Consider the following 17,030-nt stretch of genomic DNA (forward strand, 5'->3'; position numbering starts at 1 on the left):
GCCTTCCTGCCTTCACTCCTTCAGGTACTCTGCCAGCCCTGCCTCAGACTCCACGCCAGCCCGGCTTGGAGGGGAGGGAAAGGCGGAGGAGCTATGCTTGCCAATTCCTATCAAGCTTTTTAATTACTAATCTTATTAACAGGCACATACTGAAGTAGGAATGCTGGTAAATAGATTATAGACACACAGAGAACTACAAAATTGGTACTTTGGGTGAATAGCTGCTTGGGTTTTGACTGGCATTTCTGGGAAGGATGTGAGCCGGGGGATTTTTATGGGCTCACATGCCAACTTGACACGGGGAGGAAATAACACTGGGGCTGCGGCTTGATTTTGGAAATGGGAAACTCCTTCCCCACAGGGCTCCCTTCCCTGGTAGCAGCATTTGTCTGCGTGAGGCACCAGCTTGGACTTGATAGCACAGGGAAGGGGTTCCCATACCATTAGGACTGGGCTTAGTGGCTGTCAGAGCCAGCTTTTATTCCCAGTGTCCCTTGCCCTAAATGGGTTCCTGGCTATCCCGTCACTTGCACCCTGGTGCTCACCCCAACTAACCCAGCACACTCCCCGGCTCCAAAAGTGGCCTTGAAATGGTCCCGATCAGCCATGCAGGTCCCCAGCCTGCTGCAGCCTGAAGTACAACACTCAGGTTTGCCCCTCCAGGAATATGACCCTCCCTCTACACACCCTGTGTGTGTGTGTGTGAGCATGCGAAATAGCCCAGCCTCTTTTCACTTACCTTCATGCTCAAACCCCACAGCTGCAGATGAACTTTTCTGAGGGGTTGCCGTTTTAAAATACTTTTTAAGCAGCAGGGACCAAATATATACGAAGGCAACTGGGAAAAGGTGTCTGTGGCCTGTTGTGGAACCAGAAGGACCTAGGAGGCCTCTGGGTCATCTGAATGCACACTGAGATGCCAGGTCTGAACATGAACCCTGTATGCTTGGGCCCCTGCCAAGGTATACTTTGAGCTCAACCACTTCAGACAGGTCTCCCAGTGAAGGAGGCAACCAGCAGCATTTGTAGCAATTAAAAGGGGCTGAACAAGTCCAGGAGCTCAGCTTTCTTCCTCTGTCTAAACGTGTTTTGTTTCACACCAGGACTGGGCACCTTTCAGGTCCGTTTTACAAATAAGACCTGATCAGCTGCCACCAGTCTCATTCCTCCAGCACCAGCAACTTGCTCCCTGCCAGCGCTATGTGTGCTGTTCCAGCATCCCATCCGTTACTGGCAGAGCCGAGTCGTCCAGCTGTGGGTACGGGTGAGAACCCCTACCGCGGGGCCTTTGGACACGAGCCCAAACTGCAGAGTCTGTCATGCAGCGTTGCCAAGACCAGCAGAACCACTCTGGTGGTGCCCCATGTAGTACCAAAGTCACAAAGTGGGACGCCACTCTTTTGCGTTGCGTGCTAGAAAATGCGACTGCAAGAGGTTTATGCACCTCCTGTAAGTGAATCCATTCTTCATGGCGTGTTTTAGCACTGCTGGAAATGGTGGTTGTCATTAGAAACCGTGAGGGTTTGCCAAACCCTCCCAAAGTACCATTTTGAGGGAGCTCGTGGCTCTTCTGCAACATCCTTGTATTCTTGCCTTGCCTGCAGAATTGCAACATGCCAGCTAGCCCTAGAAATAAGTCTCATGGGTAACCCTGAATTCTGCTGGACAGAAAAAATCCAAGGTAATTTTAGAAGGCCAGACATATGAGAAGCTACAGATATGTTAACTGTCCCACATCACCACCACTTTTGCCAGTCATTAACAAGTTAGATGTCTATCACTGCCTGTGGGATTTATTGCAAATGATGCTTATGAATAACTCGCAGTCAGGACAGCCTTAAAAAAAAAAAAAAAAGCACATCACTAACACTTGGGATGCTTCTGTGTGAATAGATTACTGCTACTGATGAGCATAATCAAGTTAAACATTTCCTTGGCTCTGTACCTCCTTTCCATTACATTTCAAACTAGTTTAACTAATGGACTGGGGAGACTGTGCAGGCAGAGAGGTGTGGTGTCTTTGGCTTGGGTCAGGTCAGATCAGGAAGTTCAGATGGAGTGAAATGAATCCTCGCCTCTCTCACAAATGTCAGTCTCACAAGCAGCTCAGGATCACAAACTGAGTCTTTTGTAAAGGTGGTCATGCACATAGGCACCCAGCAAAGAGCCTGTCATCCAGCGGCACCTTGAGAGACAGGTTCTATATATATTTAAAGGTATTTAAACAGATAACACTCAGGAATTCTCGCTGTAGGACTTTCCATACACACCTCAGATAATCAATATGCTATTTCTGATGCTAGTCAAGATTTTATCTCCATTGAACTGCCTTCATTTGGGTTGGGGAAGGACTTGTGCTTTGTCTTCCGGGACAAAGATAAGCCTCTAACAGCCACACACAAGAACTTTTATCATTTCACTGCTCACATTAAAGGAGGATTAGAGTAGAGTGAGTTGTTCCCCCCCTCCCCCCCAGTACCTAAAAAATTTGATAGTGTGGGGTTTGGGGGAAGTGGGTGAGAAAGGGTAGGGGTTCATCTCCACAGCAGGCCAGGGACTGATGGGACAGCATGAGAACTCTCCTATGGAAACCTAATCAGAAGCTGGTAAACAAATCAGAGAATCCCATTTTTCATTGAAGCAAAACTGGAGGTACTTAGGTGAAGGTACTGACTGAAAATCCTGGGCTTGCGTCTCTTGACGTCAGCAGAGTAAGAAGCCAAGCGATTCTCCCAGCTACTTAGAACACAAACAGAAAGGGAGTCTGGAGTCCTAGCCAATCATGGTTGGGGACCATGATTTGAGGGTGGGAGAGAAGCTTAACAGATCTATTGCCAAAAGAGAGGGAAACAAGGGAGGAAGGAATAACAAGCAACAGTGGAAGAAGTCTGGTATAGACAACTCCTAGATAATTCCACCAGGTCCCTGGACTTTATTACGCTATATCCAACGTGTAGGACTATAACCCCTAGACTTAAAAATAAAACCTCTGGGCTTTCCTTGATGAACCAGGTATGTGGGAGGAGGACAAAGTGTCAGCAGGGGTCAGCTCTGGTGCTCAGTATCTGCCATTCCTGGAGGCACTCCTTTCCAAATGGAAAGAAGCTGGCTGTTAGCATATTAGATGATTGTCAAAGGGAAGTGTAGAGAGTCTCTACAGCCTCTGCAAAGGTTTAGTGATGCTATCAAGGGAAGCAGACATACAGAAGCCAAGAGAGTAGCAGCTCCCATGCACATTTCCTCTGTTTGGAATCACTGTCCACAGTCACTACTCTGTTTCCTTGCTTTAGGAGACAGAAAGAATCCAGCTGGATTTCCAGATCTTTGACAACTCATAGGCCACGTCAACTGTTGGGTGATTGCTCTACATGTAACTGGAGATGACAGTTACTGCTCTAAGCAGTTACTAGGATTGCAATTATTCCTTCCAGCTGATCACTACTACTTGCTGCTTAGTTCTAAACTGTAGATGATGCCCTCGATGTCTGTATCCTGAAGTCATATCTACCCCCTTAATCACCCTTAAAACTGTTTTGCATTACCTCAGCCTCCCAAGAAAAGCATGCCTGAGTCCCTCTTTATTTTACTTGCTTTTCTTTAGCACCACAGCGCTATCCATCTTTGAACTTGGGTTTTTTTAGGGTACCCCCTCCATAAAGATGCACTCAACGCAGTTCTGATTCACAGAATTGCACGCAATTCACCCAGAGCTCAGAACTGGACTGTGTAAAACAAAAGAGCCACAAACTGGCTCACTAAAATCGAAAGGATACCTGGCCTTTTCAGTCAGTCATCTGCTTGCCTTCTGCCCGTTCATGCTTTCTCTCTGTCAAAGCTTGCCTGCAGTTTGGGGAGGTCTCCAGGCAGCTCTCGTTCACCAACAGCTATCAGTCACGAGCTGCTCTGTCAAGAGTCCTGCACCAACCACTCAGCATCACCATTACTTACATCAAACACTCCAAGACACTACATTAACAGGTTCCTAAAAAAAATAATAATAAAAAAATAATTAAAAAAATAATAACCCCCCCAAAGTCTCTGGATACCAAGACTGCCAAAACAGAATGACATGTTCTTCATGACCTACCATCATTTGGAGAAGAGTTGCCTCCAAAGAGGCTGCCTAATGCTTCAGGGTATGTCTCATAGAGGAGTCTGATCCGGAGGGCAGATTTGGGTGCCTTCAGGAAGAGTTCTGTAGGCAGCCAGAGCAGGGCAGGAATCCTGGGCCAGTGCTTTCACCAGGACATCGTTAAAATTAACAGTCATAGGGTAACTCCCATGGGCACATTCTCTGATAAAAAACCAGTTAGAAACATTTATAACAATAATTACAGTAAAAACCCTTGCCTGCTCACACACAAACTTACCTTCAAATCACATTAAATTGTTTTTTAATGTGTTTTAAAAGGCCTGGCCTCCTACAACCGCTCAAACTTTTTAAGCTTGATCCATTCAGCCACATGACACGCCAAGATGATTCATGTTTGTTTCCTGAGGCAGTAAGAATCATTTGACTGTGGCCTGACAGCATTTGGTACTGTGCAGAAGCCAAGAGCAGTCTTTGATAATGCCAGAAGGAAGAAATGAAACCGAGGGATCTTAAGAACTAATAAGCTGGGTTGAAATCCAAGTGCCTGGCAGATGACTGAGAGTTTCCCAAAAGCAAGGTATGTGGGAAATGTCCAAACTGCAGCTGTCCTTACATTGGTCTATCAAATAAAGAGGAGTACTTGCAGTTTAAGTCTTATATATTAGTATTCATCTTAAGTCATTAAAAAAGAAAAGGCTATTACCCACAGGAGAAGAACAGATTAAGGAGTACTTTATGAACAGTTACATTACATCAGGCAATACACTGTCTCATTAAGAAGGTAGCATGCAGCAAAGCTGGCTCATTTATTAATGACCAACTGCTGAATTCAAGTCACAGTTACAGCACAGGGTTGCTTGTTAGCTGTCAGAGTCAATACCAGCAAAGCTGAGCTGCCCAGATTTCATTCTCATAGAAAATATGCTTCAGTTTGCAAGCAAGAAAACCCCACCCAGCTCGAAAGGGATTTGATTCCTGCAGACCAGCCAGTGAGAGCAAAATTTTCTTTTTCAACATTCCTTTCAGGCATAACTAGGGAATTAACAGCTGAAGTGGAAAAGATGGATGATGTCCATTTGAGCAGTATAATGATCCTCAGAACAAAGGCTGGTAAAAGCAGCATTAGAATTTACACTCCAGGGAAAGAAGTGAAGTTTTAGATACATCAGACTCAATTAGGAGAGGTTCAGATTTCATCTCCATCTTCAAAATATCATACCTACCTCAACAATAAGAGAATTGCTACTGTATAATGCTCCAGGTCTTCTTTGACATCTGTCAAAGATGATGTATTTATCCTCAAGAGCTCCACACAAGACCTTTACCGTAGCCATTATGCAACACAAACCAATGACAGCATCACACTGATCTTGTACTCACTAATCTGGCAATCTGCAAGACCAGTAATCAAAGGCAGTGTTTCAGTTTCGCACTGCACAGTTCTCTACAAGATTTGCCTTACTCATTTGAGGCGGTAACAAGGTCTGTAACCACACTTGCCTACAGCCAACTTATTTCATTGAGACCTGTCCATATTCTGAAGCTGACAGTGTACTTTCTTCTCAAAATGGTTTCTAAGCAGCTAATGAAGGCCTATCACAGAGACAGTATTCCAGTAAGTCCACAGCCAAAAGATTTATCAGAAAAGAGAAAACCAGCAGAAGTCATGAGGTTCTCCACCTTTTTTCGCCATTCACCTGCCATTTCAGAAACAGTAACCGATCTCATGAAAATGCATTTCCTTATGAAGAAAAACACAATACTCACCCAGAAAAGTACTCCTGTGGTGTCAACATAATTGCTCCGAGCAAACACAGGCCAGAAAGCTCTTTGGTACATCCCTATCAAGAACTTAACATTTGAGTGACTGTACAAGAGGCAAAATAATACCTTCAATGAATTTAACTGACACTGCATGAGGAGTACGTCACCTCATAAAGCCTTGCTATAGCAATAATTTCATGCTACAGACACAGGACTTTATTGCAAACCAATCTTGCTTAAGCAGTGGGGGGAAAAAGGACAACAAAAGAACTTATAGACTGCAAATGCATAGCAGATCTGACTGGGGCATCACCGCTTGAGCAATTTTAACAGCTTTGCCTGTTTGAGAAAGAACAAGGAAAAATTATCCATTTCAGTTCAAGCAGCTCCTGAGACAAGTGCTGTTAACTGTCAGTTTCTCTAACATACACACACCAGCCTTTTCCCAGCCCTGCCACTGGTATGCTTTTTTACAGCTGATGTAGTGTGGCTTTGGGCATGAATCTGTAATTTACATCTTTGCATTTCTAGCAAGATTCTTTATTGATCTCCCACTCCTTTCTACAGCTATTTTAAAAAAAGAGCTATACAGAACATTCCTATAAAAAAACCCATCTCCTTAAAGATTAGGTGTTTGAAAACATAATGGTTTTATTTGGAGTAAAATACAACATACATATGAACCTAAACAGATGAACAAGTAGAATGCACTATTAAGAGGCTTCCAGACAAATGCAAGGCAGAGGACTACAAGAAGCAAAAGACTTGAGAGAAGCGAGTTGTTTTCTGGTGAGGTTACAATAAGAAAGGATATGAAAACATCTAAAATAAATTATTTCCCAAGAAGGCTGCTTCATTAGCAACTGCCCAATGTTTTTTCAGATTATCATCTTAATGTTAAGAATACTGGCAAGAATCAAAATCTGTATTCGGATGTTCAAATTTGTTTCAAACGAATTTAAGTGAAAAAGTGTAACTCCAATTAGTGGCTTTATTTGAAAGGGTCCAATGCTTCCACTATAAAGCATATTTACCTCACTATCTAATGAACACTCTCTAGCAAAATATTACTGACCGCATTTTGCTGAGGTATGAGATGTCCAGTGTGAAATAACATTACAGAATCAGCATGTTTCTTTTTTTTCCCCTCCTACTTTTTACTTCCACTGATGCAATTTTCACATATAATGCCACTTCATGGCTACATTAACTAAACAAAAGTAACAACGGGAGTTTCCACCTCAGATACATAAAAAAACTCTAATGCTTATTTTTTCTTTTTTTTTCTTTTATTAACAAAAATAAACTCCTGTCTTTGTAGAGAATGGTCCCAGTTCTTCATTAAGCTCCTGTTTGTTTTTTCTCAAGGAATGTCGATGGTAAACAATTAAAAACATGACTACAGAAACTAATACCTATAAATTGTAGGCTTATAAGGAAGTAGATAGGAGTTTCAGCATCTCATTAGTATTAATATAAAGTTATTTTAAGCACTAGAAGCAAAAAATATACCATTCAAAACAAAAATTATTGAAAGATAATACCAGTCTACATTTTCTTTCTATGGCAGCTGATAGATCAGATATTCATTTTGTTTTAGTCTTCTGGCTCATATCTGAGGATTTAAAAAATAGAAAAAAAAAATCATTAAAACAGAGTAGAAAACACCCAAGACACATTTTGCCTCTAAAGAAAATACGAAACCCAAGTCATAAATTACTCCCACTAGTGATGCATTCCTATCAAGGCTCACTGTATGACTTAGGGCACAAACAAATGTATATAATTTTTTAGACTGTTTTCTCCTTTTAAAATTGGCCAGTTTACCAAATAGTAGAATGAGGGAATGACCAGGAACCTACCCACACATCCCAAAATACAGGCAGAAGTTTAAACAGAAGCTTTACGTTCCACCTCTGTCCTCCTATGGTATAGGTCTAAGGCATCCACGTTGCTAAAGCTGACTTGACATTTGCAGAATGATAGGCTTCTGTGCAATATAATGGCCAGGGTTCACCTTTCTTTACTCAGTTCAGGCCTAACTGTGGACTTCTCATTCCCATAAATGAGCGTGGAAGAAAGAAGATAATGCCAAAGCATCTGGTACATCTCCTGTATCTCTGTGTGCAGCACCTGGCAGCTTATCTACCACACCCATGAATATTTTGTATTGTCTCCGCACTAAATTCTCTCATTACTTGCTACCCAGCAGCTGCTGTTGCACACCTCAGTCCTATTCAGCTGGTGTCCATTAAAAGGACTGGCTTGTCAAGAATCAGGGAACAGCCTGCTAGAAATTCTTCTGAAGGGAAAATACATAGTCTGTTCTAGAGACAGCTTCACATTTTTGAAAACAAAATGGGAGCAGAACATGGATCCAGAACAAGGATCCTGTTTGGACAGACAGAACAGCACCACTTACTTGGAAAGCTTTTTACGTAGATCCTTTATCTGTTCATTCTTCTTAGTAAGAATCTCTTTCATGTTGCGATAGGCAGCTGTCTGCTGAAATTTCTTCTCTAACTCCTACATAATAATAGCACCAACATATTTATGTATTAGGAAAACCAGGCTAATATGCTTTTTAAAAAAAGATTACTTGCTTTCTCTAACTTATTCAACTTTAGATGAAATCACCTATTAGATTCAAATGGTATTACTGGGAGAGAAAGAAAAACGCAAGCTTTTTTTCTAATGAGATCAGGCTAAAAGTCTTCTGAAGGCTGTGAATACACTTTTCATTCAAAAGTTTCTATGCAGACAAATGGGCAATTTTTATGTATTCATCAAGTTATAACCATGTAGCTAGTTGTGGTTTTGTTATATTATGTGGAACAGGTGTTTTTTCCACTGAAGTAACAAAAATACACTGGCACAAGTGTGACCCAGTAAACTCTGCCTCATGTAGTGTACGCTTGTTAAATTACTAATCCGTTAAAATATGAGTAAGGATCTCATCTTTACATTACAATAAAATGCTAACCTTTTCCGCTGTGGATAGCTGATCCTGAACCTTGAGCAAGTCATGTTTTGTTGTCACCAAGTTCTCCTCTAAGAATTTTTGGTTTGCAGTAGAGTCATTCAAAGTTGCCTCCAACTGGCATTTCAAAGCTGCCACTTTATTCTCCAGTTCAGTGATATCCTGGTTTGCATTAGTCTTCAAAAGAAGAATATTTAAAGTATGTCAAATGCAAGAGAAGAAATACTTAAAATGACAAGTGCAAAATACCAGATAAAGTGGGTACCTCTTAATTTTTAATAATTATGTTCATGCTATTCCTGTAAAGCCAGAATTAGAAGTGCTTTAACTAAAAAAAGTTAAAGCACTAACTAATTTATAACTTTTAAAAAATTGCTAATAAATGCATTTTAAAGATGGCTGGAACGTCTTCTCTGCCAAGTTGAGATTTCAAGTTCTTGTACTTCACTTCTTCAGGAATTAGGTGAAGCCACAGGATGAAGCATATCACAAGATGTTATTTAGCATACTGAAACAGCAAATTAGAGTTTAAGACCTGAATGTCTACACCATTATGTATTTTTAAAGCAGGTAAAATGTCACTTGCATTTTAAAAGCCGTTAGTGTAATACGGGGAGAAAAGGATGAGTGTGTTAAGGCTCATATTATCAGTCAGGTACTGATACCTGATGTATACAGATGTATTACAAAAAGAGCCTCCCCAGTGGCTTGTGAAGCAACTTTCCTGTTTCCCTGTGAGAAGAAACAACCCAAACTCATCTGGCCATCAGTTCTGGGTCACAAAACACTATATTCATGTAACTGTTCTATGGATTTCCATTTAAAAAAACCAACCCTCTCAGGTTTAAAAGCTCAAGTTCAAACTCTCAAACATATAATGACTCAGGATGAGGCTGAACCAGCAACACCTTAGAAAGAAAAAATAAACTAAGGAAGCTCTGCTTCTTTTTCTATGTGGAAGGTAAGATTTGAGCATAGGAAACCACTTGATGATAGTACCTGTACAGAAGAAGGCTTATTTTGAATTTTGAGATGGAGTCCAAGGCTGCAGTCCTGAAAAGCCCTACATTGTATAACGTTTCAGATCAGAATAGACAGCAATCATTTTATTAAACTGTGACATAAGTCAATTATGCAGAAATTCTAAATCCTCAAGTTAAACTGATCCAACAGAGCAGTTACTCCCAAACTGTCATTCTTACTTGGTGTGTGGAACCACATTAAACTATTAAAAAAAAAAGAAAAGGTAGAAATCTGCTGAGCTACTAGATAAGTTTACTATGCAAATTTATAAGTTATTTATAGTTACTAGATAAATTTATAAGATATTAAGAAAGCCAAGTACATACCATAAACCAGACAGAAAGCAAAATAAAAAGGAATCAGGATTAAAATATGAAAATTAAAGTGGAAATGTTTTATGATATTGAACTTCACTTCCAAATCTGTAAATACAGCAGGAATTTTAAAGTCAGTTTCTCAAAATAATGGGATTAAAGTGTTTTAGTTTTGTTCAAAGTTTCAACTGAAATGTTTTACATTTAAGAAACAATCACACATAAACAAACTTTCAAAAATTCTATTTATTGACAAAATAAAGGTACAAACTTAAAAAAATACTAAGGCGACCTGAACAGATTTATCTGTGTCAACCTGCGTGACTTCTGGCTTCTTATATGTTTTTTCTGCAGCTGCAATTCACCATGTTTGAACCCTCATTTACAAAAAAAATTAAGAATCTTAAGTAGATAAAATAAACAGTGAACCATTTTTGACAGTACGATGATATGGGTAGAACTACCGAAAAATAATTTTTTTAATGTCACCTGAGCCATGACCATTGACATTTGCAGAAAAACTTCAATTGATGTTTAAGAATATAGAACACTGGGCACTCATGTTGAAGTATTTAGGTTTTTGCAGGCTGAAGTGAAAAGCAGCAAGTCTGGCTTGTCCCTATCAACATCAAGTGTGAAATGCTTGAAAGAATTAGTGTTTTATTGTTGCTATAAAAAACAGGTTAGATATCATTCTTTCATTAGTAAACAGAAAGAAACAAGCTAAGATAAATTTGTATCTGTTAATGAAAATATCACCTCTGAGAATATGAACTCTGGAATACTACTTCCTGATAGTACCTGGAATAATACTGTCTGATAATAATTTATCGTGGTCAATGTGACACAAAATAAGTGTCATAAAATCAACTAATGTTCTGGATTATCTGCTGACTGACAGACCAGCAGGAACATGACGATACTAATTTGAACATATTTATTTGCCAGAAAAGAAACACGCCGTACAGACCAACTTTTTAGCTGCACAGGCAGTTGTGTTAAATGGAGGTGATGGTGGGGAAAATCTTAATCATATTTACCTTTTGATCTCCTTGGATCATCTGTAAATCCTTCAGTGACTTCTCTAGTTTGGACTTTTCATCTAGTGCAGCTGTAGCCTGTGATACATTGAAACCATAAAACCTCAGAAACATACTTTAATTGAAAACAGGAGACTAATAACCATGGGACTCTTATTTAGATATTTTTTAATACATAAACAGCATTAAGTATACAAGCTTACAGGGAATTTACCTGTGTTTCTATGGTCTTGAGTCTGGTCTTCAATTTCTCATTTTCTTCTTGGAGGCAAGCAACTGTCTTTGGATTGATGAACAAGAAAGTTAGTGAACACTCTTGTGCTATTTTGAATATTCCAAATATTTCAGGTAAGAAAATATGCTTCATAGTTTAGGAAAGCAAACAAGCTTCCAGATGCTTATAAAAATGTCCTTCACAAGAAATCAGTAATCCTTTTGTTTGTTGTGTTTTCTGCCTCAGTCAGCAAGAAATCTAAGTCTCCAATTCTGTTATATAGGACTGTTCACTTAAATTTGGCACACGCTTTACTGAATTGAGATTAGTGAGCTCAGCATCTTGTTAGTATCAAGATTCACAATAAAGAAAATCACATGTTCAAAGATGCAAATATCATTGCTGCTCATCATTTGTATTTTCAACATGCAAGTAAGAATTTATTCCTAGTTCCTGTTCAGAAGAGACAAATACCAGGTTACTCTGTATCATGTTGTGAGTCACAAGAAATAGTAATGCTTTATCAGAGTAAATTCACCGTATAAACTCTGAATTACTTTTGAGAAAAAAAAGACATCAGATGCACATATTCAACAAAAAAATGTTATGAAACAGATTTTTAAATTGTTTTTGAAAGAGAACTACATTGATCCATTGATCTATAAGTAAAATACAAGACTGAACTCTTGAATGCTTTAATTATCTTAATGGGTAACAACAATTTGATTCAGACGCTGTACTTGACAGATCATTTTGGTAATGCAGGATGGAAGGCAGAAAAAGCAACTCCTCACTAAATTTCTTGACTGCCGAGAACTTAAGTGTATGGTAAGAAGTGTGGCATTTTAAAAAAGTTCAGTTGAACTAAACGAGATCAATACCTAATAAAAACTACTGATAACATCAAATACTGGAATGTGTTTTGTAATTCTGAAAATCTTTAGCAAGTGGGAAATCAGATGTTTTCAAAACTAGTAAATTCCAAACTCTTTAAGTGTCTGTTTTGTTACGAGGAATTTAACCAACTAACAAAAGACTGAACGTAATAGGATTGACTTTGAGTGACAGAAAATGTTCGATAACCTAATGATTTCAGCCAGCTACATATATTAATTTACTTTCTTGTTGGAGAGCCAGCCAGCTGCACAGAACAAACTGGATACTGGTATCTACTAGTTTAACTCATTAAATGGAAAAACAAATAATTACAAAGGCCAAAATGTCTTTGCAAAAGGAAGGTCAATATTGCCATACATATTAGAAACCATAACCACATGATAAATTTAAGATGCTTTATAATATTTATTAATTTGTTAGCATTTTACTTTACCTTCTGGGATATATTGCCTTGACGTCTATATAGCGACAGGCACATTATACTAATATTACTGTACAGCTACCCAGTTCAGTTGAATAAGCAGAATGCTTATTAACCACAACTGCACGAACAGACACATTCTCACCTTGTTTAGCAGCTCTGATCCCCCTTCATTTAATGGAGCCAGTTTTGGTTTAATGAGATCTGCACTGGGCTAAAGAAATGATAAAGGTTAAAAAATTAAATGGTACCGATTTCTAGGAAGAAGAAAAGTATTCCTTTAGTCTGTAAAATAACTACTGACAGTCAATTTAGTTTTCTTTTGTAAAGCAAATTAATTACTGTTTATTTCAAGTTCATTTCTTACTGGTACCTTGGCTCCTAAGTTATATACTTCACCTTCAGCTAAAGTTAAACAAAAATACTGCATAGAGACATAAAAGGATTGTGAACATGAATTTACAAAAGACTACCAATGCTACAGCAATCAAAAGACAAAAGAGTATGGAAAACATAAAAAATACTTGAGTGATTGCAAGGGCAAAAAATATTTACATGGCTCAAAATAATTTCCTTAATTTAAGTATTCAAATATAATATATATTAACTAAATATATATTTATGCTACAAACCAAATAGGGTGCAACCATAATCATAGAAGATAAGCTAGAGTCATATCTGTATCGTGGAATCTTCTCAGCTCTGGACTCCATGATGGGACAAAACCTCAGGACAAGCAAATGTCCCAGTCTTACCCCAGTTTCCAGAGGGAAGGGAACCCAGGAGCAGATGCTCCAACACGTCCCTGGTCTGGCTGACTTCAGGATGAGTACTATGAGGCATGCCCCAGGTGCGCAGAATCCACAATCTGGAAACAGCCAAGGCAATTCAGTGCGAGCCTTGGTGCCGCACTGCAAAATGCTACTTTGTAGAGGCTTCAAAGATTGGTTTGAAAATGGGCGTGTGTTTTGGTTTTGGTTTTCTCTCTTAAGTACAAAGAATCAGTACTAAGTATTTTAAACCTCTGTCATGACTCCACATGGCATTTGATTATGATTTGATTAAAATAAAGCTCTACCTTCTTGCCCGAAGATGTAAATTCTGACTTTTCAAACTCAGCAACCTGTTCCAACAATTCTCTTGAAAAGAAAAAAAAGGGAGGCATTTATTTACTGAAATAACTCTATGCTATGAAACACATTTTACCAGGCTGATGCTATGCTCTTTATTGCATATAAGTTTCTTGTTAGAAGCATGGGATGAAGTCCTATGCAAATAAAATAAATGCAACAGATCACGTTGTGCAATGGTATGGTGTATGCACTAGAACTGTAAGATTTAGCACCCTTGATTAAAATATAATCTATTTGGACAACAAAGGCTTTTTAATCAAATCCTATCACCTGCTCTTAACTTATTAATTCAAGTAAGAATATTACCAATAAAAACATCTTCCTGACAAATTTGACATTATCATGTACCTTGCTGCTTTATAGATGGAAGACTTGAAACTAACCTATAATCAATACATTAGTAAAAGAACAGCTTTCTCTGGTTAGGAAAAGAATGCAAATAGTCAACACTTTGAAGTTTTCTTATTATTGAAAGGCGTTCTGTATAGTCCAGTATATGTTACCGATTCTCCAATTCAGAGACGTCTGTCTGTAACTTAAGGTACCACTTCTCAGCCTGCGAAAAGAGCTGCCGCAGAAGTAAAACATTGGTGTAGGTTGTATTTATGAGCTCTGACTCCACTTCACTGTGTACAACAGTCCTCAGTCCATCCAGCATGTCTATCACCTCATCAACTGTGAAGGTGTCCTCAACAAGTCTAAACAGAGCAGTTAAGACAAGTCATGTATGATAAAGGTAACAATTTTGCATTGTTATGAGACATCACTACACAGGTATCACTCTTATTTAATGCAATGTCCTTCTGAAACTGTCAGTAGTTATTAGATGATGATGGCACTACTAATTGCTTATGGTATTTAAATTTTCTCTTGGAAACATTACAATCACAAATATTCTTTCTGCTACAGTCTTGCATAAAATGTAGACATCAGAAGCTAGATATAAAGCAATGTCATGCTATTGATATCTATGTTACTTCCTAAGAATTTGAACAACTTAGTTTTAAAAGGACTTGACTTGTAAGATTTTGAAAATTATTGGGTCTTTCTATCTCATTAAGAACATACAAATGTAAACGGAGAAAAGTCACCCACTAAAGCATTTAAACCTGCAATTGTTGCTAGTGTCTTTTGCTTTACTCTTGCCCAGAAACTACCCCACCCCTCCTCACCCCCCTGCCCCGGTACCTGCTGTCCTTAAGGTCCTGAAAACAAGAATCCACTGTTTTGAGACACAGGCCACGCTTGAAACGAGCAAAGCGCATGTAGTTGATCACTTCATTCTGGTGGTGCTCATTAAGGCCTAGCTCTGCCTGCGGGTAGGGATATAAGCACAAAGATAAACAGATACTGAAATAAGTAATAAGGAGTATAAGTATTGTGAAGAATTGCTTTCTGACTAGTTTCTGTACTTGCTTTCATAGGGTTATTGTGTTAACTAACACATTAAAAAACAACCATATTTTCATATGTGTAACCCCTACGTACCTCACGTAAGTGTTCCCCCTTTAAAAGCACTAGTACTTTGAAGTAAGTCCTCAAGTGACCAGTACCCTCAGACAAGTCATACAAAATCATAGGCAATCAGAGGATCAGAAGCAGAAGGACTGTAGGGGAAAGGAAGCTCTTGGATAAATTTATCTTTTTATTACATGTACACATGTATAACATAGCTGCATGAAGTATCTTTTATAGGTGTACCAACAAAAATACACAGAAAGTATGTTTCGTTATTAGTTTATGTGTAAAATGTTGAGACTTTCCATATAATCTTAAGTGATAATTTGAATTTGTTTCTCAACAGCCTATTGCCCAGAAACAAATATTGCCAGGGTAAATTTAGAAGGAAGTGTTTTTACATCTGGCTAACTAGCCCTTCTACACATGCCTCTATTTCAAAAGAGGGAGCATTGGCATGGCCAATTATATTAGACTAAATCTTGCTTGTGCAGGTAGCGCAAGTCACAAGGAGGCACACCAGGGCACGAACGGGAGTTCATAATCACAGTCCCTGGAGAGCAGATGCAACCAAAGGTGAAGTCTGCTTCACTTGCCCCAGTGTACAGGGTTAGCATGGCTGATGTTGGAGACACCAATGTAGCAACTCAGACAAAACCATTAATCTGATCACCTTGTCCTTATTAACCCAACCACACAGGGTAGCTCTGGTTAAAACGCAATACTACGATACTTGCACAAACAATACTGAAGACATGAGCACAGATCTCGACTGCCTGGAAATTAAAGGCAGTCTAGAAAACAGCAACAGCAGTAAATAAAACAAGCTCTCACAACACGGTTGCAAATCCGATGTCTCCCATAAAGTCCCACATTTTGCAAATGAGAGATCATATGAAAATCTCAGTTAATATTCTCTTTGCTGTTGCTCAGTTTTCTTTAGGCGAAAGGTTTCTATTCATTACAGATAGAAAGGAAGACATGTGCCAACACCAGTGCTGACATCTCACAATCCAAACAGCAACTACCAAAGGACATTAGGCTAATCAATCAATATATAAGCGCAGGCCAAAGCCACTCGCGCTCTCCAAGCGCAGTTAAGCAACCGGGGCACCGGATCCTGTAAAAGCCCCGAGCCCCCCAGCCTCCGCAGGGTCCAGCGGGGGTGGCACGGATGCCCAGGACGGCAGGTGGCGGCGGCGGCCGCGGCAGCCCCCCCGAGCGGCCCCTGCACGACGGGGTCCTCGACCGGGCCGCCTCCCTGCCCAGCCTCCGGGCCGATCGGCCGGCCGACGGGGGGAAAGAGCCTCCTCACGGCTGCGGCGCTGCGCGGCAGGGCTCTACCCCACAGCGGGAAGCGAGGCCGGCCAGGCGCAGGCGGCGGCCCCGGTACTCACCATATCGGCCCCTCCGCCGGCGCTGGGGGCGCGGCCAGGCTCCGCGGCTGCCTGCTCGGCGGCCGTTGCCATGGGACACGGAGCCTCGCGAGAGCCCTCGCTGCGCTCCTATTGGCGGCTGCTCGATCACGTGGCTCATACCGCCCGCCCCCCTCCTCCGCGGGCGGCAGCCGTTTCCCGGGGCAACCGCCATTCCCCGCAGCTCCAACGTCTGCGCGTGCGTACCCCCCCCGCCGCTGCCCAACCCAGGCACGCAGCCGTCCCGCTAGGGCAGAGCGGAGCCGGGTGGAGTCGGG

The 17,030-nt window shown here is 40.3% G+C and overlaps 1 protein-coding gene across 2 annotated transcripts; it reads right to left on the reverse strand.

The window, feature by feature from the left end:
- Positions 1 to 6,488: 6,488 nt before the first annotated feature.
- Positions 6,489 to 16,825, reverse strand: LZTFL1 (leucine zipper transcription factor like 1). 2 transcript variants are annotated; one of them, XM_064444097.1, is made up of 10 exons: positions 16,735 to 16,825; positions 15,068 to 15,192; positions 14,383 to 14,577; positions 13,825 to 13,885; positions 12,892 to 12,960; positions 11,429 to 11,494; positions 11,215 to 11,292; positions 8,841 to 9,014; positions 8,280 to 8,383; positions 6,489 to 7,472 (listed from the first exon to the last, which is right to left on the reverse strand). In XM_064444097.1, the coding sequence occupies exons 1-10, from the start codon at positions 16,804 to 16,806 to the stop codon at positions 7,454 to 7,456; spliced, it is 963 nt and encodes a 320-aa protein (XP_064300167.1). In that variant the 5' UTR covers positions 16,807 to 16,825; the 3' UTR covers positions 6,489 to 7,453. The 2 variants fall into 2 exon arrangements, with proteins under 2 accessions (XP_064300167.1, XP_064300166.1); XM_064444096.1 differs by lacking the exon at positions 16,735 to 16,825 and adding an exon at positions 15,368 to 15,477.
- Positions 16,826 to 17,030: the final 205 nt, after the last annotated feature.

This window comes from Phalacrocorax carbo, chromosome 2, assembly GCF_963921805.1.
Source record: "Phalacrocorax carbo chromosome 2, bPhaCar2.1, whole genome shotgun sequence".
NCBI lineage: Eukaryota > Metazoa > Chordata > Aves > Suliformes > Phalacrocoracidae > Phalacrocorax > Phalacrocorax carbo.

What these genes read in the sequence shown, in the direction of transcription:
- LZTFL1 (XM_064444096.1), bottom strand. Translation starts at nt 15,457, where the DNA reads ATGATTTTGTATGACTTGTCTGAGGGTACTGGTCACTTGAGGACTTAC. An exon ending in GTCTCTGAATTGGAGAATCG is followed by an intron (nt 13,886 to 14,382) that starts GTAACATATACT and finishes TTTCTTTTCAAG; the next exon opens with AGAATTGTTGGAACAGGTTG. An exon ending in TCAAGACCATAGAAACACAG is followed by an intron (nt 11,293 to 11,428) that starts GTAAATTCCCTG and finishes AATGTATCACAG; the next exon opens with GCTACAGCTGCACTAGATGA.